Source organism: Melanerpes formicivorus, unplaced genomic scaffold (genome assembly GCF_026170545.1).
Source record: "Melanerpes formicivorus ecotype bairdi unplaced genomic scaffold, bMelFor1.0.p_v2 SCAF_14, whole genome shotgun sequence".
Taxonomy (NCBI): domain Eukaryota; kingdom Metazoa; phylum Chordata; class Aves; order Piciformes; family Picidae; genus Melanerpes; species Melanerpes formicivorus.
In genome coordinates, this window is record NW_027142366.1 from 11,715,758 (window position 1) to 11,741,688 (window position 25,931).

The window sequence follows — 25,931 nt, forward strand, 5'->3', positions numbered from 1 at the left end:
TACAGAGGCAAGACTGAGGGTTTCCAGCTGTTGAATCACCCACACAAGAAGTTTCATTCCTGAGGGATTTCTCTTAGCTTCTTAAAAGCAAAGTGTGATTCAGGCAGGAGAAAAGGACCAATATCCTACAGTTTATTGCCTTTGTGTGAGTACTCTGAAGGAATAGTTAATGCTTTCCAGACTCAAAGCACAGGAGATGCTTGAGCATATGACAAATATTGTGGCTACTTTTCTCTAAGTCTGGTTTGCCCTAAGCTGATAACCTCTGCTCCAGGTTGCAATTCTGGGTTCTTAAGATTTCTAGAGGACAGAGTATCAGATGTATTAAGGGAACAGATCTGCAATCCTGACCACAGTGTTATTGCTGACCGGTTCATCCAGCCCAGTTCTGTCAGCTACATTCACATTGGTTAGTGGCCATGTTCTCCAGCCTTCTTGGAGATGCCTCTCCCCCACAATCAGACATTCTTAGCATGTGGTTTAGCCATGTCTTTCTCTTGTTGGTTGTCAATCAATAAAGTATTCTAATGAGTTAATGTGTCTGGAACAAGCAGTGCAGCAGCATCCTGGTACCCATGAAGCATTTGCAAATACAAATCCCTGAACTGATATGGCTCTGTTTGTAAACTTTGGACATACTACTGCAGCAGTTGTGGCAGCGCTTACCTACTCATTGTGGATGCCACAGCTCTGTGGCCTTGTTTGGGGCTTAATTGCAGTACCTCTGCTTAGTGCTGTCTTGTCAGTGTCCTCCATGGCTGGCTGGCACCTTCCCCCAGTATGGTAAAGCTGCTTTAAAACATGGGGAGAGATGCTGATAGCACCAGAGATCAAATAAACCCCTCCACCTGGGGACAAGGAAAGCATGGCACTACTATTCTAGTGCTGAACATCAGCCAGGCTGATGAGCTTTCTTTCAGCTAGAAACACTGCAGAAACCACTGCTAGAGTGGGTGGTGTTTGGGGGAGATGTGTGCTGTAGTGGTGGAGAGGCCTTCAAAGACACCTTGTCACTCGCCCTAGAGCATGTTCCTCCACGGTAAACGGATGAGGAAAGCATTGTTTGGTAATCTGAAGGATTTCCTTGCACTTCCTCATCCTCAGGAGGTCCATGTGAGCCTGGTGGTATGCTGGCAGTGGCAGGAAGCACGAGCCTTAACTATTCATACATAAATTCCACACCAGCCTTTTGAGTTCCTCTCTGCTCATGGGACACTTGGGATGATGCGTGGATTGTTTGTTCCCTGCACTAGCAGTTGCATGTGCGAGGTGTGCTGAGTAGCATGCAGATACAGCTCCCTGAGTATGTGGAATCTCAGCAAGGTTTCAAATGTCATAAATATTTCCTAAAAGACTGTTAGCATTTTCAAGATTATCTGCAAGCAAATTCTGGCAATTAAGACCTTTTTTTTTGTCACAGGACTCCTAAATCGCACAAAACCCTAGAAACTTCCTTCAGGTGACATTTCTACTACTATTTTTAGTCAATATAGCATTTGTAACAAGTTTGGTGTATTCTGGCACTTGATGGTTAAATGCAGTAGATATCTGAACACAGTGCTTGGGCTTCCACAGAGAACCTCTGTTCTGAGACGATGCTGCTGACCTTTTGATGTTACTCCTGTGTCAGATGGCTGAGTTCCGTTTCACTTAAGTGAACTTGCACTTGAGAGTGTCTCAACTGTCACTTTTCTTGGAAACTTTCTTAGTGATTAAAGTGCTTGTAGTAGAGACACAGGTTAGCTAAAGCTGCCTTTGCATTTGCTGGTGGAGTATTTAAGAGCACAAACCTGCAGTGCAGGCTTCGTCTCTTTGGTACTTACGTAGCAGAGACGAAATAGCTGAGGGCTTCCTCTTGCACTGTTGTGTTCTCTTTTGTAAGTCCTCATCTGTGTCAAAGCAGAAATGGGATACTGGGGGGGGTGGGGGTGGTTGGTTGAGTTGCACTAAATGTACCAAGAGAACAACTTTATGTATGCAAATGAATCTCCACGCTCCCTAGAGGATGGGAAGGTGATGAGAGTGCGGGTTGTGTGGTGTGCTTTCACTGCTGTGTGCTGTGCAGCCGGGTGCTGGCCTTGCCACGCTAACCGCCTCTGTTTCTTCTTCTAGAAGCCGAACTGAGCCAGTGAGTGGAACATCAAAAGCAGTATGTAAAAACACAATCTCACACTTTTTTCTACACACTGCACTTAATTCTAAGCAACGTAGCCTTTCATTAATAATTCCCCAAGCCTTAACTTAAAAATCTACTTTTCCAGTCAAACCTAGTGTATGTTGTCAATACTATGTATTTGATCCAGCCATAGTGAACAACTGAGTAACTTGCACAGTTCTGATGTGAATATTGGTTGTATTTCATATTGAATCTGCTAGAACATCTCCTGTATGACTCGGGGTTGTACAGCTAATGTATGGTCTGGTTTAGACCCTGTAGGCTGAAGGTTTGCACCACAGGACGTGGTGCCATGTTCTACATCTGTCTGTCTCTAGCTTAGTAATATGTATGTTTGTATAGGTTGTTGTGTGCTTTTTGTTTCTTGCAATAAAATTGTTTGGAGTGTATTTTTTGCCATTCTCACATTGTATCACTTAGCTTTTGGTTTTAAAGAACTCTTTTTTTTTTTTAATTACTATTATTATTATTTATTTATTTATTTCAATATCTTTTTTTTTTTTTTTGGCCTAATGGTTTTTGAGACTGTTATCAAAAACCACTGAGAAACCATTGTCAAACCTGGGACTGTTTCTTACTTTTGCCTTGGGGATTCCGAAAAATACCAAACCCAGCGTATCCCACGCATTTTGAGGACAGCTCTGTGCAGCTCAAACCATCCCTTGCCATTGTCCTTAACTCCTTGAGTATTTGTTCCTAAAGCTGTTGTAACCAAAGTGCTATTGTTTGGGCCCCTCCGAGTACATGAATGTCTTGCACAGGTTGCCGGGGGTTTGAGTATCGTTGCTACACAAAGTGGTATTCTAAAGTTCTGCCTTTCAATCTTTTCCACTTCCACCTGCTGAAGTTTAGTCTCCTAGTTTTGTCTGCAAATGAAAATCTGGAGTACAAATTTTGGCATAAGGTTAAAGCCTGGTGCCTTTGTGGGTGAAAGCCCCCTGCCATTTTTCTCCTCCCTGCACTACATTTTTGGTTTTGGGTGACCTGGGGGTCGGATGCTGCTTTAACTTCCCCAATTCAGCCTTTCTTTAGTATACCACCACTTTGAATTGACACTTGGGCAAGGGGCAGCATTTTTCTGTAGGCTTGAAAACGTTGCTGTTGTGCTGCTACAACCTAAATAACACGAAAATACTTGACTGGTGATGGTCTAGATCTCGATTTGCCACTCGGGTCGAACGCTGTGTGTAACTCCGCCTTTCAAAAAAGTCCTTAGAGTATAAAAAACAACTGTGTGCTTTTTGATTTTTCATCTTTATTTTAAGTATAACTGCTTTTTCCTTCACTAGAATGGTGTGAGGCATTACACTAACCCTGGATCATTGGATCTGATCACTCAATAAGCTGTTAGGAGAACTTGATCTAGAAATTCCTGAACTCTGGGTCTGTGTTCTGTGAAGAATGCAGCCTCTGATTCCCATGGAATGCTTTACAGCTCCAAATTCAACACTCTGTGTGTGTAGGTCTAAAACCACCAAGTCTAAATTCTGCATCCTTATTCTATTGCTGAACAATTTGAATTCCTTTTTGGACATGAATGCCTCTCATTGTGAGTTTGAGTTAGTTTTAACTGGCCCAGTGACCCTAGCAGTTAATGTAATGCATTGATGTGAACCACGTTGATAGTATTTGATCTAACTCAGATGGGTTTTAATTTCTTGAAAACAGTTCTTTTTTTCTTTTTGTTTACTAGCATGTGTATAAACACCAATCACATGTTCATAAATAAAGTTAACATTCTTTTAGCCTCCTGTGTTCCCTGGCATGTCTGTATTATGTTTCTAAGTAGCATCTTACCACAAGCTAACATAGGTGTCTGAAGGAAGAATCCTGGAGTGGGAGGGAAGACTTAGTGCTAGTTACAGATAACTAAAGGAAAAGAAAGGCAAAAGCAAACCCCTTCCCTGGTGTGCCCTGGCTGGAACTTGATTTGGGTTGTGGGTAGCCATAGAGAGGAATCTTTGCATCAATCTTTCCAAGTCCTGTCTCTCACTGTAACAGCAGAGCAGCCTCAGGCTCTTCTAGTGTGGGAGAAGCTTTATTCTTAAAGCTACCTCAGGTCTTGGCCTAAAGTGTGGGGGTTGTGTTTGGTTTTTGGTGGTTTTTGTTTTGTTTTTCATACACATTCCTGTCTGGGTTTTTAAGCAGAGCCTGGATCTTAGTGTGGTAGGAATAAATCCCTGGAGAGTTTGCCAATTTTTGTTTGACAGTGAAGCAGCAAAATGAAAATCAGTGAAGATTTTTTTCCCTCTTTTTTTTTTTAACCAAGGGCACACAAAGCTTCTCCTTTGGCTCTCTTCACTTTCTTGCTCTTCTGTTAGCTGGCAGCCTCCACTTGCAGATCTGTGCTGCTGTCCTCCTGTTACTACAGCCAAAGCAAGGAGGTGGATCCTTTTTTGGGTTAGTGTTGCTATTTGAGTCACTGCAAGGATCACTGGCTGGTATTTGTCCTTGGAGGCTGCCAAAGTACAGAGAGTCATGACCATTGTTTCAGTGCCTTCAAGCCTAACCTTGGAGTGATCCTTCTTGGCTGCATCTGTAGCTTAGCCAAGCTGATGGATTCTAAGAAGTTGCTCTTATTCAGGTGTAGCACTTCAGCATTGAGATCAGCCTCTTCCTTCTCTGTCCCCTTTCCCACTTGATTTCTGTTAGTTCTTGCTTAGTCTTCTGCAGAAATGGGAGTTAATACATTGTTGATGCTGGGGCTTAGGGTTTTCTGGGCTGTTTTCAGTTCTTCTGCAGTATTAGGGCTGTATACAAGTTTCATGGAGATGGTGTTTGTGCTTGACTGATTGGAAGGAGTGGCTGGAGATACTTGAGCAGAAATTTAACAGCAGAAAGAAAGATGCAGGGATGTAGGATGACTGGAAGATGGCCATTGGGCAAACATACTAACTAGTACATTAATTCTATTTGCTTTTATAAGTCTTCAGTAGAAAGGAGTGCTAGCACCTCCTTTAAGAAATGAGACTGTTGCCTGCAGGCCATGCAGTAGCTGCTTCCTAAAAAAAATGCAAGAGCTCATTAATAGTTGATTAACTGTTATGTTTGAGTTACAGTCAGTACTGGACTGCTTAACTCCAGTGGAGAGCTTCCCTAACCTCTCCTTTGCTCCTGCCAAACCACAGAATGGTGGTGGCTGTGCCTGCCCTGAGAGGGCACAGGTCTGTTCCTCCACCTGTGACAAGAGTGGCACACGGAGCTGCAAAACACTTGTCAGGCTTTCTTTTTACAGAATGAGGTACAAAATGTTCTGGCAAGAAGGAAAGCTGAGTGTTCTGGTAAGGCTTGCAGTGGGCAGCAGGTCTGCCCTTCCAGAACTGGGCATTCCTCTCCCAAGGCATACTTCCAAGCACTGCTTAGTTAGTAGTACAGTGATGATGTGTGTGCTTCCCTGCACATGCAGAGAAGTAATGATTAACTGGAGTGAGGAATCATCATCTCCATGTAGATTTATTACCTTTTTCTGTCTTCCTGGAGTCTGGTAAAACAGCTCCCATGAATTCTTCCACTTCATCAGGTAGTAAAGGACAAGAGCTTTTGCCAAGGAAGGCTTTTAATCTCTCTTCTGAGCCATTCAGTGACCTCTTGAGGAGAGCTCTTCAGTTTATCCTGTGAAACTCTGGTCTACATTTTTGAGCACCTGAAGACATAAGCAGTGATTTTAAATGGCTTTCTGATGATGTTTTGGTTTTGGGTTGGTTTTTTTTTTTTTTGCTATTGGCAGCTCCACTGCTGCTTGTGGTATAATACAAGTTAGTATATTGGGAAGAGAGCTAGGGAAGAGTTACCCTGCACTCCAGTCACATCCTCTCTGAACACTGCACTGCTAACTGCTGCCTGGGGGTTCCACTCCTGCAGCTGGGAGGAAGGAGTGGGGTTGCAATGGAGAGAGAAAAAAAGAAAGACAGGACTGTGCTCTGAATCCATGTTTTCCTCATCAACAGGATGCTTTACACCTCCTTGCCTTTGTTCCTTTAATACTGGGCTGCTGTTAAAAAATGGGTTTGGTCAATAGTAAGTTCCACAGCAAATTGTCCCGCTTCCCAAAGCAATCTGGACAGTGTGGGCTGTGCTCTAAGACCATAGAAGCAATCCATTTTCTAGACTACTCCAAACACCTCCATTCCAATGGTTTGATCTGGTTTGGGTTTTTCTACATGAAGTGGTGGGGTAGCTTTATGGCTGATGTTTTAAGATTGGTGGTTGTTATTTGGGGGTTGTGGGTATGGGGAGCTTGACATTTTTAACCTTGCTGCAGGAGGGGCACAGATCCAGTTTCAGGGCTGAGGTGCCTGTGCTTTATTCTGCCAGGCAGCTGCTGCCTTCCTAAAAGCAAAGCCATGTGCATGGTGAGACATGAACTAATTCAGTTACAAACCACCCTGAAGTGTCCTGTAGTGATGCTTCCTTCTCAAAGAAATACTGGGGTTTAAATCCTCCTCAGCTGAAAATTGACAGCTTCTTACCCCTTTGACTCGTAAGCAGCTGTCAGCTTTTGACAGAGGTCCCTCTCAGAGATATTCTGGGGCAATAAGTTGATCTTGAGAGGGCTTGGTTATTTCAGTTCCTCCTCGTTAGCCACATCCAGGCTCCCTTAAGCTGCCTTAGCCTTTAAATACAAACGACCTGGGGTTGGAAATGCCTCTTGCAATGACACTCAGAGGGTATAGTGCAGATTTACAGACTACTAGAGGTTAACTGTTGCTATGTTTTGACTGTAGAACTTGAATATGTGTTTAATTTTTTGTGAACAGATTGATGACTCTTCTGCATCTATTTCTCTGGCCCAGCTTACTAAGGTATATATATATATATATATATTCTTGTCAAATACTTTAAACAACCACCCCAAAAAAACTGTTTGCTATCCTATTTTTTAAATTGATTCTGTGATCTCTAGCTGGATAATTGTTGTAATTTGAACAGAGCTTTAATTTAATCCTTTAACCACTTAAAAGTATTTATCTCCTTTAAACTTGCTCAAAAGACAAATGTGTGTATATTTGGATAACTATCCTGTAAAGAGTAGTTCCCAGTTTGGGAAGATAGAAGGGGAGTACCTTATCAGCCTCAACATAATGTTGCAGTATTACTCATCCTCAAGACCCACAGAAGAAGCTCTTCAGAAGCTGTTTACCGTTTTTTTTTTCCATACCTTTGGTTAATTTTCCCGTTGGAAACTAACACAATTTTTACAGAAGAATTTAATTGGCTGTAAGTTATGGACATTGCATTGGAGGGGAGGGGCGGGGTGGGGTTTGCAACAGCCAAACTAGAAGCCTTTTCTGTAACATGGACAATTGCATGGCTCTCTCTGAATTGCTAGTCATTACAGTTGCAGATCCACCCTTTGAATGCTGCACAAGCTCGCCCATTGTAGTAGGTTTGCAGTGGACACCCCCAGCTAATTTGTTTGAACGCAGACCGTGTAAATTGTGTAACTGTACCTCATTGTTTATAGGAATATACCAATGTGTGTGTGTGGCATATTAGCAGCTGTGACCTTCTGAAACTGTTGTAATGCCATGTTTTGCTCTGGAACTGCTTGCATTTTTTTGCTCACCGATGTGTAACTTTGTCTGGGAAAGCACTAGTGACTACTCCTGGGGAGAAGGCGTAGGGCTAGCCAGCTGCATTCCTAGGCTGTACAGCTGCAGAGAGCAGAGAAGGCAGGGCCCGGTGCAGAAGAGCTAGTTCTTATTTCTGAAAATCAAAGCTGGGAGTCCCATTTCCAAGAGAGAAATCTCTTCCCACTGGTAACTTCTTCCCTATCTCACCGCAGCAATGCAAATTTGGCACAACCCCCAAACCCAGTTTGGAAGGGAAGCCACCAAAAGAACTTGGTCTCCATTAGTGCTGTCCCTAAACGTGTCCTCGGCTCTGTAAACTCATGTGAAGTTTTACTCTCAAATGTGACAACTTGTGGTGTGCACAGTTCAGCTTTTGAGACTTATTTTAACTCTTTCAGAACAACTCAGGAAGGTAAATAACTTTCCAGCAGCTCAAACCTGTGCCTTACTCTGACCTCTTTAGTGCAGAGCGGCTTAGCACGGGGGCAATGTGTGGAGAGTTCTCTGGTTTATGATTACTATGTATGAAATGCCATCTTCTGAATTTTGGTCTATTCCTACTAATGTTTTTGTGGGTTTTTGGAGATGTTTTTTTTTATTATTATTACTATTATTATTATTATTTTTTTTGTAAACTGTTTGGGTTCAAACAAATTAGTCAAGAATCTGTAAAGCTTTCTGTACCTGTCAATGGAAATGATTTCGCAGCTGTCGATCTGGATTATGTTTTGACTGTCAAGCAAATAACTGTGTATTTGAAACAACCATGTTAAATAAAATGTTGAAACTAGTTGGTTGCTTTTGTGAATGAATGCATCTAAAGCCAGAAGAGAGAAAAGAGAAAGGAAAGCAAAACAAAACAAACAAAAAAAAAAGAGTGGTTGATTTGAATGCTAGGTGCTTGAAGGTCCAAATCATTTGCCAGTCACTCCCTTAGACCCTGCTTGTATCTGGACTAGTGTGTAATAAAAACATTGCTGCAAATGCTACTTTGGAAAAGCCAAAAACCAACCAAACCAAACCAAAAAAATCAATAATTTGAAGATCTAGCTCTGCAGAAGGTTTATGTTACAGTTTGTGTGTTAAAAGGACACAGTCAACTGGGGGGGAAATAAATAAAGAGGTGGCAGGTTTTGCTTCCTGTGGTTAAATCACTTAACCAGAGTGAGCAGGGGAAGGAACGTGCAGCTTGGGCGGCCTGCAGCCACGCCACGGGCGAATTTCTGCTCACCAGAATCTCGTGCTGAGGGAGTTGTGAAAAGCTTGATGGCTTTTAATGCCTCTGTGTCTGAAGCTGTGCATTTCAGCAAGCAGAAACGACTGCCCCCGCTCTCGAGTTGTGTGTCCTTTTAATGCTGCAAAATGTAAACAACAACGCTCGCATACCTCTGAATTAAATGGACAGCGGATGGCTTCTCCTTCAAATAGTCTGGAGCTTAACAATCAGGTTCAAAATCCTGGATAGTGCCTGTTTTTGTCTACACGTAGCTTCAGCCCACTTGGAAGAAAATTGGATTGGTTACACAAGTCTTGATGTAAGGTACAAACAGAGCCTAAGGTTTTGAGTGCCCAAGAATGCTCTTTTCAAGTAGGTTGGCAGGCACGTAAACATCATGTAATGGCATAAGGACTCCCCAGAACATCTTCAGGACAAACAGATTTTATATAAAGCAGCTGTGTTCATGCAACCTCAGCTAGAGTTGTGCTGCTCTTTACAGGATTGGATGAGTGGTGTTGTCTTTGGCTGTGTGGGCTTAAATGTGTTTCTAATGTGTGTGTCAAATAATTACCTGTTAAACAGACTGCCAATCTGGCTGAAGCCAATGCTTCCGAGGAAGATAAAATTAAAGCTATGATGACACAGTCTGGCCATGAATATGATCCAGTCAAGTAAGTGTCAATTCTTTCCTCTGAAGATGATGAAAAAATTGTAGAGCTGTTTGTTTCAACAAGAGGCACACACTCATGCCTTCTTTGTCTTTTTCTTTCCCTTCTCCCAAAACTTAGTTACATGAAGAAACCCTTGGGTCCACCTCCACCATCGTATACTTGCTTCCGCTGTGGGAAACCTGGCCACTACATAAAGAACTGCCCAACAAATGGGGTAAGAAGTTGGAGGGGGGACACACTTTGGGTGTTGCTTGGCTTTTAATCTTTATTACCTGGGCAGTTAAGAGTTGTTCCTCTTGGGGTGAAATGCAGAGGGTTTTGGCATGGCACCTGGGGATGTGGTTTAATGGCCACGGTGGCGTTGGGTTGATGGTTGGACTTGATCTTGGAGGTCTGTTGCAACCAAAACAATGATTCTGGAAGGGTAAGGTTTTTCTCTTTTTCTGGGTTTTGTGCATTAAGTATGTCTGTAGCTCTTCCATGTGTGTTTTGTTTTTTTTTTCCATATATACTTAATATTATTCAGTCTTACTGGGGAGAAGCCTCGAGCACAAGCCCTATGAGGAGAGGCTAAGGGAGCTGGGATGGTTTAGCCTGGGGAAGAGGAGGCTCAGGGGAGACCTTATTGCTGTCTACAACTACCTGAAGGGAGGTTGTAGCCAGGAGGGGGTTGGTCTCTTCTCTCAGGCAACCAGCACCAGAACAAGAGGACACAGTCTCAGGCTGTGCCAGGGGAAGTTTAGGCTGGAGGTGAGGAGAAAGTTCTTCATAGAGAGAGAGATTGGCCATTGGAATGTGCTGCCCAGGGAGGTGGTGAAGTCGCCATCCCTGGAGGTGTTCAGGAGGGGATTGGACGTGCCACTTGGTGCCATGGTTTAGTAGTCATGAATTGTTGGGTGACAGGTTGGACTTGATGATCTTTGAGGTCTTTTCCAACCTTACTGAATCTATGATTCTGTGATTACTGGAAAGCTTTCTGGGTTTTGGGCGGGGTTAACTCTTTTCATGAGAGTTGACCGGTTTTAGTGTTTGCTCTAGAAAGCTGATGCTGCTGTTGACCCCAGCCATTGAATATTTGCATGCAGTAATTGCACAAGTCTCTGCTTGAATATTAATACTATTCAGTGGTAGTGACTGCATGGCTGTGCATGAGGTGTGGATTGAACCTTTACATAGAGATGAGGAACGTTTCAGAGCTCAGAATTAATTTTCCCCTCTGAATTGTGTTTTGGAGGAGGAGCTGATTTGTGATTCTTCTCTGGTGAGCTGAGGGATGTTTCACCCTGGAGGAACCTGATGTTAAGCCAAAGAGTGTTGAGTTCAAACCACTGCTGAAGCCTTTAGAACATCCTGGCTGTCCTCAGTCAGGGAAACAAAACATTTTAATTGAGGATCCCTTACACTGAGTACCAGGAGAGGTTTTGCAGCTTGAAATCACCATTGAAACGGCGTTTGAAGCGTCAGCCATGAGATGTGTCTGCATTTCTTTTCTCAACAGGACAAAAATTTTGAGTCTGTTCCTAGAATTAAAAAGAGCACAGGGATTCCCAGGAGCTTCATGATGGAGGTTAAAGATCCAAACACCAAGGGTGCTATGCTGACCAACACCGGCAAATATGCGATCCCGACCATCGACGCGTAAGTGCGGGGAGCCTTGGGCTGGCCAAGAGTGAGTGATGCCCTTGTGGCACTGCAACCAAGCAGCCCAGCAGCTCTCATTAAGGAGAGGAATTGCTGTACCTCACAGTGCTGGTTGACAGCAGCTGAACATGAGCCAGTGTGTGGTCAGGTGGCCAAGAAGGCCACCAAGCATCCTGGCCTGGATCTGCAATGGTGTGGAGAGCAGGAGCAGGGCAGGGATTGTCTCCCTGTACCAGGCACTGGTGAGGCCAGACCTCAAATACTGGCTTCACTTTTGGGCACTTCACTCACAGGAAGGACATTGAGGGGCTGGAGCAGCTCCAGAGAAGGGCAGTGAAGCTGGAGAACAGGGCTGGTGAGGAGCAACTGAGGGAACTGGAGTTGTTTAGCTTGGAGAAGAGGCAGCTGAGGGGAGACCTCATTATTCTCTGTAACTCCCTAAAATGAGGTGGGAGCCAGGTGGGAGTTGGTCTCCCTAGTCTGAGGTGATAGAAGGAGAGGAGAAGGCCTGAAGCTGTGCCAGGGGAGGGTTAGGTTGGAGAGAAGGAAAAATTTCATTGTTGCAGGAGTGATCAGGGATTAGAACAGTCTAACCAGGGGGGTGGTAGAGTCACCATCCCTGGAGAGGTTCAAGCAATGCGTGGCCATAACACCTGGGGACATGGTTTAGTGGCCATGCTGGTGTTGGGTTGAAGGTTGGACTCTTCTCTTGGAGGTCTTTTCCAACCAAAACAATTTTGTGATTTAACCTTAAAATGTGTGATGCCTTCTAATGAAAATAGAATAGTGCTGCTACCCCTGGAGGGTGGCTGCAGAATCTCTGGTGTTTATATGTGGAGTCACTCTCATTGAAAGCTCCTTTTGCTTGTGGTTTTTAACAAAGAGCAGACCATCATCATGTGTCAAACCAGCTGAAATTTGCCCTAACTGGGAGAGTTCTGCAAAAGGAAAATTGTTGCCTCTTCTAGTCTAGAAAAGTAGCTGTAATTAAATGTCTGCAGTTTAGAAGGCTGATGTGGAATGAGAGGAGTCCCAGCACTTAACCTTCCTTTGCTAAAATCCAATCCTTGGAAAAGTTTCCCTTTGCCCACCTCTAACTTCTTCCTTTTTTTCCACCCTCCCTCTAGGGAAGCTTATGCTATAGGCAAGAAGGAAAAACCTCCCTTTTTACCAGAGGATCCATCATCCTCCTCAGAAGAAGATGATCCTATTCCAGATGAGTTGCTGTGTCTCATCTGTAAGGACATCATGACAGATGCGGTTGTTATTCCCTGCTGTGGAAACAGCTACTGCGATGAGTGTGAGTGTCACTGCCATCCTTGAGAGCTGAAAACATCCCATCTGAGCTGCTGAAGGCAGAAACAGGAGATAAGAGCAGTGCTTTGGTCCTACCAGCTCTCTTCAGGACTTATATATAGCCAGAATAGAAAAGGACTCTTCCTCTATAACAGGGAACACAAAAGCTTCTTTCCCGTCTTCCCTTTCTACTTAAATACTCATTGCAGGTAGATGGATGAGTGAGTGCAAAGTTGTGGGGTGGCTACAGTGTCAGCTAGTTTAAATCCCTGGTTTGAAGCTGAGAGGGAGTAGGTTTTGACTGGATTTTCAGAGGAAGTTCCTTCAGTAGAAGGGTGGTGAGACTTTTAACAGGCTGCCCAGGGAGGTTGTGCATGCCCCCTCCCTGAGGGATGTTCAGGACCACCTTGGTTGAAGCCTGGAGTACCTGAGTCTAGCTGAGAGGCATCCCTGCCCATGGTGGGGGAGGTTGGAGTAGGTATCTTTTAGGTCCCTTCCAACCTGAACCATTCTAGGTTTCTGTGAATGCACTGTCCTTTCTCTCACACAAGTACACTTCCACCTATGGGGACTTCCTGTGAACTGGACCAAACAGGGTTTGGCCTTTAATCCACGTTCCTCTCCAGGGGAGAGTTGGTTAAAACCGGAACTCCAACCCTGCTAATGGGGTTTTGCAGTGGTTTAGTTATTGACTTCTTTCTGTGCTAGACAATGGAAAAAGGATTACTTAAAACATCAAGGCCAGCCTGCTCCTCATCTTCAAATGGTACAATAGTTTGTGTGTCAGTAGCAAATCTGTAGTGATTTTGCTGCCTGCTAGGAACTGAACATTTCTAGCTTCATACTCTCAGTTCCAGACCCTGTTCACCTATCAATTGTATAGATGTTATTAGGATTGATGAGAACCCCCAGATTTCCTCAGCTTGCCTAACCAAACCCATCTGGCTCATTCTGATGACAGGTATTAGAACAGCACTGCTGGAATCGGAGGAGCACACGTGTCCAACGTGTCATCAGACAGATGTCTCTCCAGATGCTCTCATTGCCAACAAGTTCCTACGCCAGGTAAGCGAATGGGCTGTCACGGCAAATGGGGGTGAGAAAAGGCTCTCTGGGAAAAGCTGGAAGGGAAGAAAATACTCAATTAGCTTTCCTTAAGCAAGGTGAAATTGCTAAGTTAGCTTTCCAGGCTGTTTACCTGTTGTTACGGGGGCTTGGAACTCCTGAGAGTCTGGCAAATTCAGGTCATGTTTCTGTTGAGCATGGTTTGCTTTGCCTCCCTTCAGATTCAGTGTTAACACAGAAATGCACACACTCTGAGTTCCCAGTCCCTGCTGTCAGTGTTCAATGTGATGTGTTGATGCATCTATGTCCTGATCTGTTTCAGGGTTAATAGCGTTTGCAGCGATCCACCAGCAGCTTCCCTCTCTGGAGCCTTTTGTTTGTGTCTCTGCTGAAGCTTCACCTTAGCTTTCTGTAAATGTTTTTCTGCCTCTAGGCTGTGAACAACTTCAAAAATGAAACTGGCTACACGAAGAGGCTCCGTAAGCAGATTCAGCAGCAACACCAACAACAACAACAGCAGCAGCAGCAGCAACAGCAGCCACCACCTCCACCACCACCTCCACCTCCACCGCCCCTGATGAGACAAACGATAACGCGCAACCTGCAGCCGCTGATGCGGCCAGCCATGGCCAGGCAGCAGGATCCCCTCATGATCCCGCTGGCTTCTCTGGCCTCTCGTTCAGCTGCTTTGTCATCCCTGGGCCCTGGTCAGGCACCTGGGCTGCCAGTAAATCCCAATTCCGTCCTTGTCTCTGATCTCCCTCCAGCAGTGTCCCTCCTCCGTGGTGAAAAGCCTGATGGACCTTTTCGGTGAGTAAATCTGTGCCTGAACGTGAGAGACACTAGCAAGCTGAAGGTGGATTCTTGAGCTTCTCAGCTTGTGATTTCTCTATGATGAGTCAGAGTTGCAGATCATTTGGGAATCTGTGCTTTTTGCTTTCATTTGGAGTAAGGACACTTTGATCAAATCTCTGTGCCTTGGGCCAGAATTGTCCCAGAAGCATTTCTCAGTCATTCAGTGTAGATTTACCCTGAACCTTTGCTCCCTAGGAGCCTGCTGAGCCTTTTGTTAAGGACATGGCTTAACATGGACTGTTCATTGCTGGGTCAAAGCTTGGACTGGATGATCTTGGAGTTCTTTTCCAACCAAAGATATCCTGTAATTTTTTTGTGATTGTAAGTGGCTGAAAACTCCTACAGCAACCACTTAGTGATGTCAGACCTTGAGTGTGTTCACTCCTCTGTAGTACTGAGGAGGTCTTCTCAGGAAAAGTGGGAAAGCACAATTGCAGGTAAAGCTGACCAGGTGTTTGGTGCAGTGATTTTTTGCCATGGTATTTCCATTCTCTATATTTCTGAATCCCACTATGGGTTTAAAAGACATTCTGATAAGTCAGAGTCATCCTCAGAAACACACAGTGCAGTCAGGTTTTGTAGAGAGTATTGTGCAGGTCTTTACAATAATTCCTCTTTCCACCTGCAATGTAGACAGCTGCTCTGTCCAGAAGGCTCAGGCTCAGCTTTACCATGAATACAAAGGATCACAATCCAAAAGAGCAGCCTCTAAAGGAGCAGATAAACATTTCCTGGTGGAATCTGAGTTCTTTCACCTTCCACACCTGACATTCAGTGTGTCAGGTTTACATTCTCCAGCCCATTCACGTGCTACTGACTTCAAAGGATATTTTTCCAGTGAGCTTCCTCTTCAAGTGCTGGCAGTGTGAAGTGACTCCTAGTCAGTGCTTCCTTTAGAATCAGCCAACTTCACACTTGTACATCTAGTGGAGAGTGGGGGCTTAATTGTTTTTCCATTTATAGTAGTCAGTCTTTTCTCACCTTGGGCTTAATATTTCAAGCAACCCTTCAAAACAAGGTGAGAAGAATTAAAGTGGGTTTTGTTTTGTTGCAGTGATCCTGATACTGTTTTACCTCCTGCTCTGATGTCTGCTGACCTTTCTAAAACTTCCTCTCTGTCAATCAGCAGTTTGTTGGAAGAGAAGGTAAGTTTTATGTCAACAGCTGCAGTGATTCTTGCCCTGTAGCAGAGCTTGTTGCTAACTCTTTGCATTTATTCACAAGGGTTATCAGGTTCCCGTGCTACGACAGCCAGCAATACCAAGTCTTCTGGGCCCTCAAGGACAATCCATACCCACAACTGGTAAGTAACTGTAACCTTAGGATTTCTTCTCTGAAAAATCACTCTTCAGATAAAGTAAATGTTGGTATTTTTGTTCTTTCTCCTCTCCCTGCTCCCACAGGTCACCCCATGAGAGCGGGCACCCTTCGCTCGGCAGGTGGCAGACCAGGCTGGGAGCTGTAAGTATCCTCCAGAAATTCCGTGTATTGCTGCTTGTAAGCTGTGAAATGAGGCTGTAGCACAGAATTTAGCCCACAGCCTGTTTCTAAGGAAATGAGTATGCACAGGTAGTTGTGGAGAATACAAGTGGTAATTAATTTTTAAACAGCTTAATGTGAGTTGGCTTTAACAAAGGAGATCTGTGCTTGCAGTGAGATTATTGAGAATAAAACTCAGTATCTAATTGAAAAGAGGACTCTGAAACATGACCATTTTTGAGGAAACCATAATGATACACAAAAATTAAGTCCAATTAAAAGATCAGATGGAAAGCACTCTTTGATTACTGGCTCAATAGGGCCAAAGAAATTGATTTCCCAATAGAAATCAGGCTCCAACATTCTTTAACAACTTTGGTGATGAATGAGCAAATTATTGGAGCTGTTCTTGTATGACAGCTTTCAGTTCCTTCAGATGAGTCCTCTCAAAGAGCCAGGCTGCTTTCTCTCAGTTGGAGGGAGAGGAGTCTGTCTTACCTGTTACTGTGGTGGCAAGTTAGGCCTCCCTGTTGGTGTCTGTGTGTTACAGACAGATCATAAGGGCTCCTTGTGTCTATCAAGTCTTAAAGCACAAGCCAAGATCCATCCCACAGGTTGTCTAAAATTTCAGATTCCATAAGTAGGAAGATAACAATTCAGGGATGAGAACAGGCCAAACACATCATCACAAGGCAACAACACAGGAAACCTGCATGGGAGAAGTTAAAACCAGTTGAGAGAAGTGCTGTCTGTACTGTGCTTTGAAGGTCAGGAGTGAGAAGGAGTGGCAGAGGGGCAGTGGGTCTGTGGCCCATGGGAGACGGGAGTCTGGTGTACACCCAAGCAGCCTCTATGCAGAGTCACAAAGCTGAGTGTGAGAGGAGGAGGCTGAGGTAACGGTTGGGGTTAACGATGTGGAAGGCAAGTCTGAGGATGAAGAGTTGGGTGTAGGCTGAAGTGAAGAGAAAGCAGGGAGGAGATGGCTTAAGCTGAGAACCAGAAGTGCTGGGCACCGTGCTGCTGCTTCATTCGCTGGCCTCCCCAGAGGCGGGGCAGAGTGCCAAACAGTGACACGTGTTTCTGGGTTTCTTTAAAGTTCAAATCGAGGACGCCTGCACAGTGAACGTTCCCAAAGGACTCAGGCCCCAGCACTACCAGCATCATCACCAGTCTTTGTGCCTGTGCCTCCACCTCCCTTGTATCCTCCACCACCCCACGCACTTCCTCTTCCACCCGGGGTACCACCACCACAGTTTCCTCCTCAGTTTCCACCTGGCCAACCTCCGTCTGCTGGGTACTCTGTCCCCCCTCCAGGATACCCCCCAGCTCCTGCAAACATATCATCAGCTTGGGTCCCAGCAGCAGTACCAACGGGGCACTCAAACACCATCCCAACGACACAAGCACCTCCCCTCTCTAGGGAGGAGTTTTACAGAGAGCAGCGGAGACTGAAAGAGGAGTAAGTATCGGCTGGGCGAAGCGGCCTTTTGTCGTGTCTGTGTTTCGGGAGCACCTGACATAAGCCAAAAAAAAAACCACCCCACCACTCTCTGGGGGGTTCTCTTTGCCCCCAGCTATTTTTCCCCCCCCCTTGGCAGCCAGTAACCCGTGCAAAACTAAACCCAAAGAGAGATGTAAACCTAAAACTCGCCCTGAAAAACCTCTCCTCAGGAATTCCACCTCGGTTTTGCTGAGCTAGGATTTGTGCACCCGCGGCGTTTGCATGCGATAAACATTTTCTCATGTTGGCCTTGGTTCTTTCTTTCTTTTTTTTTGTTTCTTGATGTCTTTTTTTTCTCTCTCTCTGTTGTTCCTTTTATATTTTTTGTCTTTTTTTTTTTCTTTTCTTTTTCTTTTCTTTTTCTTTTCTTTTTCTTTCTTTTTATTTTTTTGTTTTTTGTAATAAAGGTCAAACTATCATTGTAATAAAGGTCAAACTTATTTTAACAGGGAAAAGAAAAAGTCCAAACTTGATGAGTTTACAAATGATTTTGCTAAGGAATTGATGGAATATAAAAAGATTCAAAAGGAGCGTAGGCGTTCGTTTTCCAGGTAACTGCTTTACATGTCCGTAATGGAGAAGCAGATTGGCTAGAAGAGGCAGGAGGAGTCCTACTCCACCTCCCTGTTTAGATGCATTGGAGCACTGCAGGGATTAGCAGTGACAGGAGTTTGAAATCTAGGTTACTAGCTCGGCTACGGCAGGGATTACGGTTGATTGTTACCATTTGGCAGGAGTTAAGGAGCAGGTGCCTCTTACTAAAGCTTCCTGGTAATCCCTCACCTCCTGCCAGCTGGGAGGAGACTGGAAGTTCAGTAGGGGTAGTTGTTGGATTTTGTGTGTCCCCCTACTCTGATTGTAACCATTGATGGTTGGACTTGATCTTAGAGGTCTTGTCCAACTAAAATGATTCTATCATTCTATGATTACCTCAGAACACTTTGGAGGAGATTGAGAGACACTGTCTTCATGTCCTCGTCTGTTTATCTCACGTGGACACATGGAGAGATTTTAACCTGGACTGCAGACTGGTGGCTTTCACTGGTTTGGTTTTTGTTGACACTGTTAAATTCTCCTTAGGACTTCAAAGACCAGACCTGTTTGTTAAATTTCCCTTAGGAGTTCAAAGATCAGACATGTTTGTAAGGAAATCTTACCTTGGTGAAGGGCATGGAGAGGAGGAATGATTCTAATGAACATTCATGGAATCATCTGCAGTGGTTCTTTACACAAAACTGTGAGAAAGAACTCAGAGTAGCAGATGTTTTCTGTCCCCCAAAATGACTTAGGCAGGAGTCTGAGTAGCTCTCTACTTGTAATGCTGGCAGTAGCTTTCCTAGAGTAGTGGCATTGAGCTGTATTATTACTAGAGGCTGAGATTAGAAGCTTTTAGAGACAATTTTCCTTGAAGTGGTCCCTAGCCTTGGTTAGAGCTAGAGCTGTGTGCAGACCCTTGCTAGAAGCATTGCTGAAATAGCCTTGTGCGTAGGGTTGTAGTCAAGCGTCGCAGGTCCTCTACAAATGAGCGAAGCTGAATAGTCCAAGCTGGCTTTTTTGAGTTGAGCTGCACTGTCTTCAGGCTGAGTGGTGGGTTTGGATGTTTGGTGGTGCACTGGAGCTGTGAGGACTTGCTCTTTCTGCATCTTATGCAACAAGAATGATCTGCATGCGTGTAGGTGCTGCGCAGTGAAAACCCGCGGGTTCCCGTACCAGTAGAGGCCAGTATAGACCACCCCAGAGCAATCAGTAGCTGTGGTAGCTGGTGGGCTAGAAGCGAGTGGAAGCAGACTCACCCTTCCTGTGTGTTTTTCCCCCACTAACAAAGCAGCAGCTGTTCTGTCTTGTAAGCAGAAACTCTGTGCTCTCAGGTTTTTCAGTTTGCAGTAGCTTTATGTCAGCAGCTGAAAGAAGCTTTGACATGAGCATATGGAGAGGAGAAAAGAAACCAAACCAGATTTGAGAGGCAAAAAAAAAGCAAAAGGAAAAAAAAGCCCTGTGCAGAGTGACTGTTGTGAATTAACTGCAGCTCTTCTTCTGTTGTGCTTGCTTTGAAGGTCCAAGTCTCCCTATAGCGCCTCGTCCTACTCCAGAAGCTCCTACACCTACTCCAAGTCGCGCTCGGGCTCCTCGCGCTCGCGCTCCTACTCACGCTCCTTCAGCCGCTCCCACTCTCGCTCCTACTCCCGCTCCCCCCCGTACCCCCGCAGAGGCAAAGGCAAGAGCCGCAACTACCGCTCCCGCTCTCGCTCCCACGGCTACCACCGCTCCCGCTCCAGGTCCCCCCCCTACAGGAGGTACCACTCGCGCTCCAGGTCGCCAGCCTTCAGAGGCCAGTCTCCCACCAAGCGGACTCTGCCGCAAGGGGAAGGGGAGCGGGAGTACTTCAACAGATACAGGGAAGTACCCCCCTACGATATGAAGGCTTACTATGGCAGATCCGTTGACTTCAGAGACCCCTTTGAGAAGGAGAGATACCGAGAGTGGGAACGGAACTACAGAGAGTGGTACGAGAAGTTCTACAAGGGCTATGCGGTCGGCGCCCAGCCTCGGCCTCCAGTAAGCAGAGAGAACTTTTCTCCAGATAGGTTTGGTCCGCCTGGGACCAGACGAGAGAACTCCCCCTACGCTCGCGGGCGCAGGGAGGATTATCCTGGTGGGCAGAGCCACAGAACTCGTAACATAGCTGGGAATTACCCTGAAAAACCTGGGAGAGAGAGCCATGGCATCAAAGATCCTACAAAATCAAAGGAGAAGGAGGTGGAAAATCCCCTGGGAGACAGCAAAGGAAATAAGCATAAAAAGCACAGGAAGAGGAGAAAAGGGGATGAGAACGAGGGGTTCCCCAGTGCTGAGCTGTTAGAAGGCGCCAGAAAGCCAAGAGAGACGGTTCCAGCAGAGGATGTGAAAACAGACTCCCTGTTCATGCTGCCCAGCAGAGATGATGCCACCCCCGTGAGGGATGAGCCTATGGAAGCAGATTCTATTGCTTTCAAACCAGTGTCTGAAAAGGAGAAGAAGGAGAAGGACAAGCCAAAAGCAAAGGTTGAGAAGACAAAGCGAAAAGCAGAAGTGGCTGCTCCTCCTAAGAAGGACACTGTGGTAAAACCAGCAAAAGCTTCCCAGGAGAAGGTGGACACCGACCGTGAGAAATCTCCTCGAGCAGAACCTCCTGCCAAAAAAACCAAGGAGGAGCTGCCAAAGACAGACAGTGTTAAGACATCTTCCTCTCAGAAGGACGAGAAGGCTCTTGGTACCCCGCGCAAAGTTCACCCAAAAGCCACGAAAGATCACCCGGAAACCAGACCAGCCAAGGAGGAGAAGGCCAAGAAGGACCATCCGAAGGAAACCAAGTCAGAGAAGCCCGCCAGCAAGGAGGACAAGTCAAAGAAACCTGCTGAGAAAAGCAAACCTTCAGATGCCAAACCTGAGAAAAGGAAAAGGAAGGCAGATGAAAAAGTGGATAAAGAGCATGAGGCCACTTCTGCCAAGACCTCGAAACCAGAAAGCGCAGAGTCAAAGACATCGCCGAAGGGGAAGCTTGAACCCGACGGTGACAAAGGTGAGCGGACTCCGGAGAAGGATAAATCTGCTTTTCTCAACAACCCTGCAAAAAAGATTAAACTGAACAGAGAAACTGGCAAAAAGATTGTGAGTACAGAGAACCTGCCGCCGGGGAAAGAACCTGCTGAGAAACCTGAGCCCAGCAGCAGCAAAGTTAAACAAGAGAAGACCAAGGGGAAAGCCAGAAGAAAAGTAACTGCGGCTGATGGAACCAGTTCAACCCTTGTGGATTACACCAGGTACCTTCTCCTCCTCTTTCTTTCCTCTCCCCAAAAATGGTGTGTCTAATAGAAGGAGCAGCTAAGTCTGTGCTGAATGAGTGAGGAGTCATTGAGCTTTCCTGTACTTAGATCACCACCACATCTTCTTTAAGGAGAGTCCATGTTGCACAGGGAACTGAGGAGATTAGCTCATTTCACATTGTTTCACCAACCTGAAACCTTACTGATGAGACCTTTTTTCCCCCTTTTATTCATTACCTGTTGCCTCTAAGGTGCCCTTGTGTCTTCTTCAAAGCCATCTTATTGCTGAAGGCCAGGATACAGCCATGGCCATGCCATGGAAGAATCTGCATTTACTGTACTGATGCACTTTTGGCAGGGTGATGTGGCATTAGACTTGGCATGAACAGCACCGTGCTTCCAATACATTGTAGTGGCCTTAGCTTTGAGCATAGTGCACAGCTTGCCTTTCCTTCCTTCCTTCTTCCTAGCTTACTTTTCCTTCTTGGCTTCCCTCCGTGCCTCCCTTGGCTTCCTTCCTCAGGACTAAGCAAACTGAAACCATTTCAGGCATCCCTGGAGACTTAGGATAGTATCTTGATATTCTAAAAAGCTTTAAAAGGTGCAGTTTGTGAAGAAGAGCAGTAGGGCACAAGGAGCAGACCTGCCTTGTGCATCCCTCTCCATAATTGCTTGCTTCCATGTTGAAAGAACAGGGATCTAATTTCTCTGCCGTTGGTGGAAATAGGACATGAAGGAGTTAGCAGATCAGACAGTCCCCAATCTGATCATCTCATGCCTGTTAATTAAATACATAGTAGCTAGATAATTAATTGATTGCTCATAATCTTGGCTGGTGGACTCGGCCTTTCTCATGTCTGCGCCCTTAATTGAACATCTGAAGGCACTGAAGATTTAGCCCTGAATCATCCCCCAGTTGCTGAAGGCTGCAGAAGCAGTGGGTCTGTGTCTCACCCATTACTAACCCCTTGTTTTCTCCCCCAGCACCAGCTCCACTGGAGGAAGCCCTGTCAGAAAGGCTGAAGAGAAGCCAGATACCAAACGAACTGTCATCAAGACCATGGAGGAGTATAACAATGACATCACAGCCCCTGCTGAGGATGTCATCATCATGATCCAGGTCCCTCAGTCCAAGTGGGATAAAGATGACTTTGAGTCTGAAGAGGAGGACATTAAAACTACCCAGGTGCCCACAAGCATAGGGAAACCCGCCAGCGTGATCAAAAACGTTAGTGCAAAGGCACCAAACCCTATCAAACACAGTGAAAAGGAGCTGGAGCCCCTGGAGAAGCTGCAGAAAGCTGTGAAGGAGGCGAGCTACGAAAGCTCCCAGCACGAGGCCAAAAGCTCCAAAAGCTCTGCCTCGACCGAGAAGGGCAAAGCCAAAGACCGAGATCATCCTTTGCCGGACAAGGACACCTCTGAGAAGAGGAAGAGCGGTACTCAGCCAGAGAAGGACCACTCGGAACGGGCAGCTGAGCAGGGCAACGGGAAAAGCGTTTCTCAGTCCTCCAAAGACGGCAGATCCTCGGAGAAGCACGACGCCAGCCGCGGGGCCACCACCAAAGACTTCACCCCCAACCGCGACAAGAAGTCTGAGCACGACGGCAGCAGGGAGCACTCCAGCTCCAAGCGCAGGGAGGAGAAGAGCGAATCGGCCAGGAGGAAAGAGTCCCCCTCTCGAACCAGGGACTCTGGAGCGGCGCAGAAGAGCAAGCCGAGGGAGGAGCGGGCAGAGCCCTCCAAGAAAGGTGCTGGAGATGCCAAGAGGAGCAGCTACAGCCCCTCACGTGAGCGCAAGCAGGCCGAGCACAAGGCAGCTCACGACTCCAAACGCGCGGTGGAGGAGCACAAACCTCCGGAGAAGAACCCGGCAAAAGAGAAGGAGAAGCACGTCCCTGAGGTGAAGAGCAACAAAGAGAAGGAGAAGGAGAAAGAAAAAGAAAAAGAGAAAGAAAAGGAAAAAGAGAAGGAGAAAGAGAAGGAGCCCAGTGGTAATAAGCCCCCTGTGAAGCAGGAGTCACCTGACATCAAGAGCGAGAAGGAGAACGTGCCTGGGCAGAACGACAAAAGCGTGGTGAAGCCCAAGCCTCAGGTCAGCAGCTCCTCACGGCTCTCCTCAGACCTCACCAGAGAGACTGACGAGGCTGCCTTTGTGCCAGACTACAACGAGAGCGACAGCGAGAGCAACCTGTCAGCCAAAGAGGAGGAGGCTGCGGGAAAGGCTCCGAAGGAGCCCAAGGAGAAGGCTGTGGAGAAGGCCAAGGAGGAGCCGGCCGCGCCTGCTGCGGTGGAGCAGCCCGAAGCAGCCCCGAGCCAGAGCAGCCCCAGCATCAGCCGCAGCCGCAGTCAGAGCCCGTCCGAGAGCCAGACCCGGAGCCACAGCAGCAGCGCCAGCTCCGGGGAGAGCCAGGACAGCAAGAAGAAGAAGAAGAAGAAAGAGAAGAAGAAGCACAAGAAGCACAAGAAACACAAGAAGCATAAGAAACACCTGGGCAATGAAACGGAGCTGGAAAAGAGCCAAAAACACAAACACAAGAAGAAGAAATCCAAGAAGAGCAAAGATAAAGAGAAGGACGACCAAAAAGTGAAATCTGTCCCCACGTAGAGCGACAGAGCGGTGCAAAAAGTGACTTAATTCCTAAGTCATCTGTATTAAATTTTGTTTAAAATGTAAAACCAATTGGAGCATTGTAAATAATGAGATGGGAGAAACAAAACACAAACAAACAAAAGACCCTGTGCTGCACTTAAACTATTGCTGCTTGATTCTTTGATTTTTACATCAGAGCTTTATAAAGGTGAACATTTTTGTACAGAATTGTGACTTGTGACCGTGTACCATGGCAAAGGGGTTTTGCTGGGGGCCCTCTTTTTAACCACCGTGGATGGATTGGGGGTGGGCTTTAACTGTACTGTGAAGGTTTTCACATTTGAGGTTGGCTGGGGGTTTGTTTGGGGTTTTTTTTTTGTTTGTTTGTTCGGTTTTGGTTCGGTTTATTTTGGGGCTTTTTGTTTTGTTTTGGGGGGGTTTTGGTTTTGTTTTGGTTGGTTTTGTTTTGGTTGTTTGTTTTTTCAATCGCCTGGCAGAAAGCGGCTGGCCTCGGGGAGGCAAGGCCAGCAGGCTGAGTTGCAGAGTCCATTGCAGCCCTCTGTTAATGTCACTTTTTTGATTACAATAAAAGGTTTTCAGTAAACGAGCCCAAATGTGACGAGATTTGCGGTGCCAGCAGGGACAGGAAAATTCCCCCTCGGAGAAGCCCGCTGGCAGCTGACCCCAGTGGAAAGCAGACAGCAGCAGCTGGAGTTTGGAGAAGCCTGGTAGGAGTAGAATAGAATAAACCAGGTTGGAAAAGACCTTTGAGATCATTGAGTCCAACCTATCACCCAACACCATCTGATCGACTGAACCATGGCACCAAGCACCCCATCCAGGCTCTTCCTAAACACCTCCAGGGATGGGGACTCCACCACCTCCCTGGGCAGCACATTCCAATGGCCAATCTCTCTTTCTATGAAGAACTTCTTCCTAACACCCAGCCTAAACCTCCCCTGGCACAGCTTGAGACTGTGTCCTCTTGTTCTGGTGCTGCTTGCCTGGGAGAAGAGACCAACCCCCACCTGGCTATGACCTCCCTTCAGGGAGTTGTAGAGAGCAAGAAGGTCTCCCCTGAGCCTCCTCCAGGCTAAGCAACCCCAGCTCCCTCAGCCTCTCCTCACAGGGCTGTGCTCCAGATCCCTCCCCAGCTTTGTTGCCCTTCTCTGGACACCTTCCAGCACCTCAACATCTTTCCTAACCTGAGGAGCCCAGAACTGGACACAGGACTCAAGGTGTGGCCTGACCAGTGCTGAGTCCAGAGGCAGTCACCACCAGGGGAGATGATTGTCCTTCTGGGGTGAGTGCTGGTGAGGCCACACCTCATACTGGGTTCATTTTGGGGCCTCTCACTCCAAGGAGGACATGGAGGAGCTGCAGCAGGTCCAGAGAAAGGCATTAAGCTGGGGAAGGGTGGTGACACCTTCAGTCCACCTCGATGGGTCACTACCCTGCTGGGTGTGCCACGAGGTGCCAGCGCCTCCACTTGCTCTGCCACATCGCAGCACTGCAGTAGGAGCTCCTGTGCTCGCCACACCGGCTGAGGATCGGTGTTTTGCCCATGGGCTCACACAGCTTCTTTCCTCCCAGGCTCTGTGTGTGCGGTGCAGAGGTTAGCAGTGCCTGACCTGGGGTGGGTGCAGGTGCCCAGTGAGCTGTGGTGCCCTTGCAGGCAGGCCTGGCTCTGCAGTGGGGGAGTGCTGGCACCCTTCCAGACAGGGCTCTGTCTGCTACAACAATGAAGCAGTGCCTGGCTGGCTCATGTCGAGCTCATTGGGGTGGGGGAGAGGGCAGGAGGGGTTTGAAGGAGGATGATGGTGGTGGTGAGGAAGATGATGCTGTGTGGAGGATGAAGTTCATGGCAGTGCTCCTGGGCATTGTGTGCTTTGCCGATGCTGAGCCGTAGGGGATGCCTGGCACCGGTGCTGCCCTGGCTCAGCAGGGCTGCTGTCACCGTGGGGCACAAGGGGCTGCATGCTGAGCCCATGACCCAATTTCCCTTCCCAGCAGCGAGGGGTTTGCTCACAAACACACAGCCCTAATCCAGTGCCAGGCT

At 46.6% G+C, this 25,931-nt stretch overlaps 1 protein-coding gene across 6 annotated transcripts in view; it reads left to right on the top strand.

Moving 5' to 3' along the window:
* RBBP6 (RB binding protein 6, ubiquitin ligase) overlaps window positions 1-24,479 on the top strand; it is a 34,264-nt gene extending 9,785 nt beyond the window's left edge. Inside the window, exons 3-18 of one of the 6 annotated variants that reach the window (XM_068147031.1) lie at window positions 1,421-1,459; window positions 2,113-2,149; window positions 6,934-6,978; window positions 9,551-9,639; window positions 9,757-9,853; window positions 11,138-11,277; window positions 12,408-12,580; window positions 13,538-13,641; window positions 14,075-14,451; window positions 15,551-15,641; window positions 15,721-15,799; window positions 15,900-15,957; window positions 17,072-17,434; window positions 17,926-18,027; window positions 19,531-21,276; window positions 22,264-24,479. In XM_068147031.1, coding sequence (XP_068003132.1) covers window positions 1,421-1,459; window positions 2,113-2,149; window positions 6,934-6,978; window positions 9,551-9,639; window positions 9,757-9,853; window positions 11,138-11,277; window positions 12,408-12,580; window positions 13,538-13,641; window positions 14,075-14,451; window positions 15,551-15,641; window positions 15,721-15,799; window positions 15,900-15,957; window positions 17,072-17,434; window positions 17,926-18,027; window positions 19,531-21,276; window positions 22,264-23,887 — 5,164 coding nt within the window. In that variant the 3' untranslated portion in view covers window positions 23,888-24,479. The remainder of the gene's footprint in view (window positions 1-1,420; window positions 1,460-2,112; window positions 2,150-6,933; window positions 6,979-9,550; window positions 9,640-9,756; window positions 9,854-11,137; window positions 11,278-12,407; window positions 12,581-13,537; window positions 13,642-14,074; window positions 14,452-15,550; window positions 15,642-15,720; window positions 15,800-15,899; window positions 15,958-17,071; window positions 17,435-17,925; window positions 18,028-19,530; window positions 21,277-22,263) is intronic. The other 5 variants (XM_068147035.1, XM_068147033.1, XM_068147032.1 and 2 more) reach the window with 5 other exon arrangements.
* The last annotated feature ends 1,452 nt before the right edge of the window (window positions 24,480-25,931 follow it).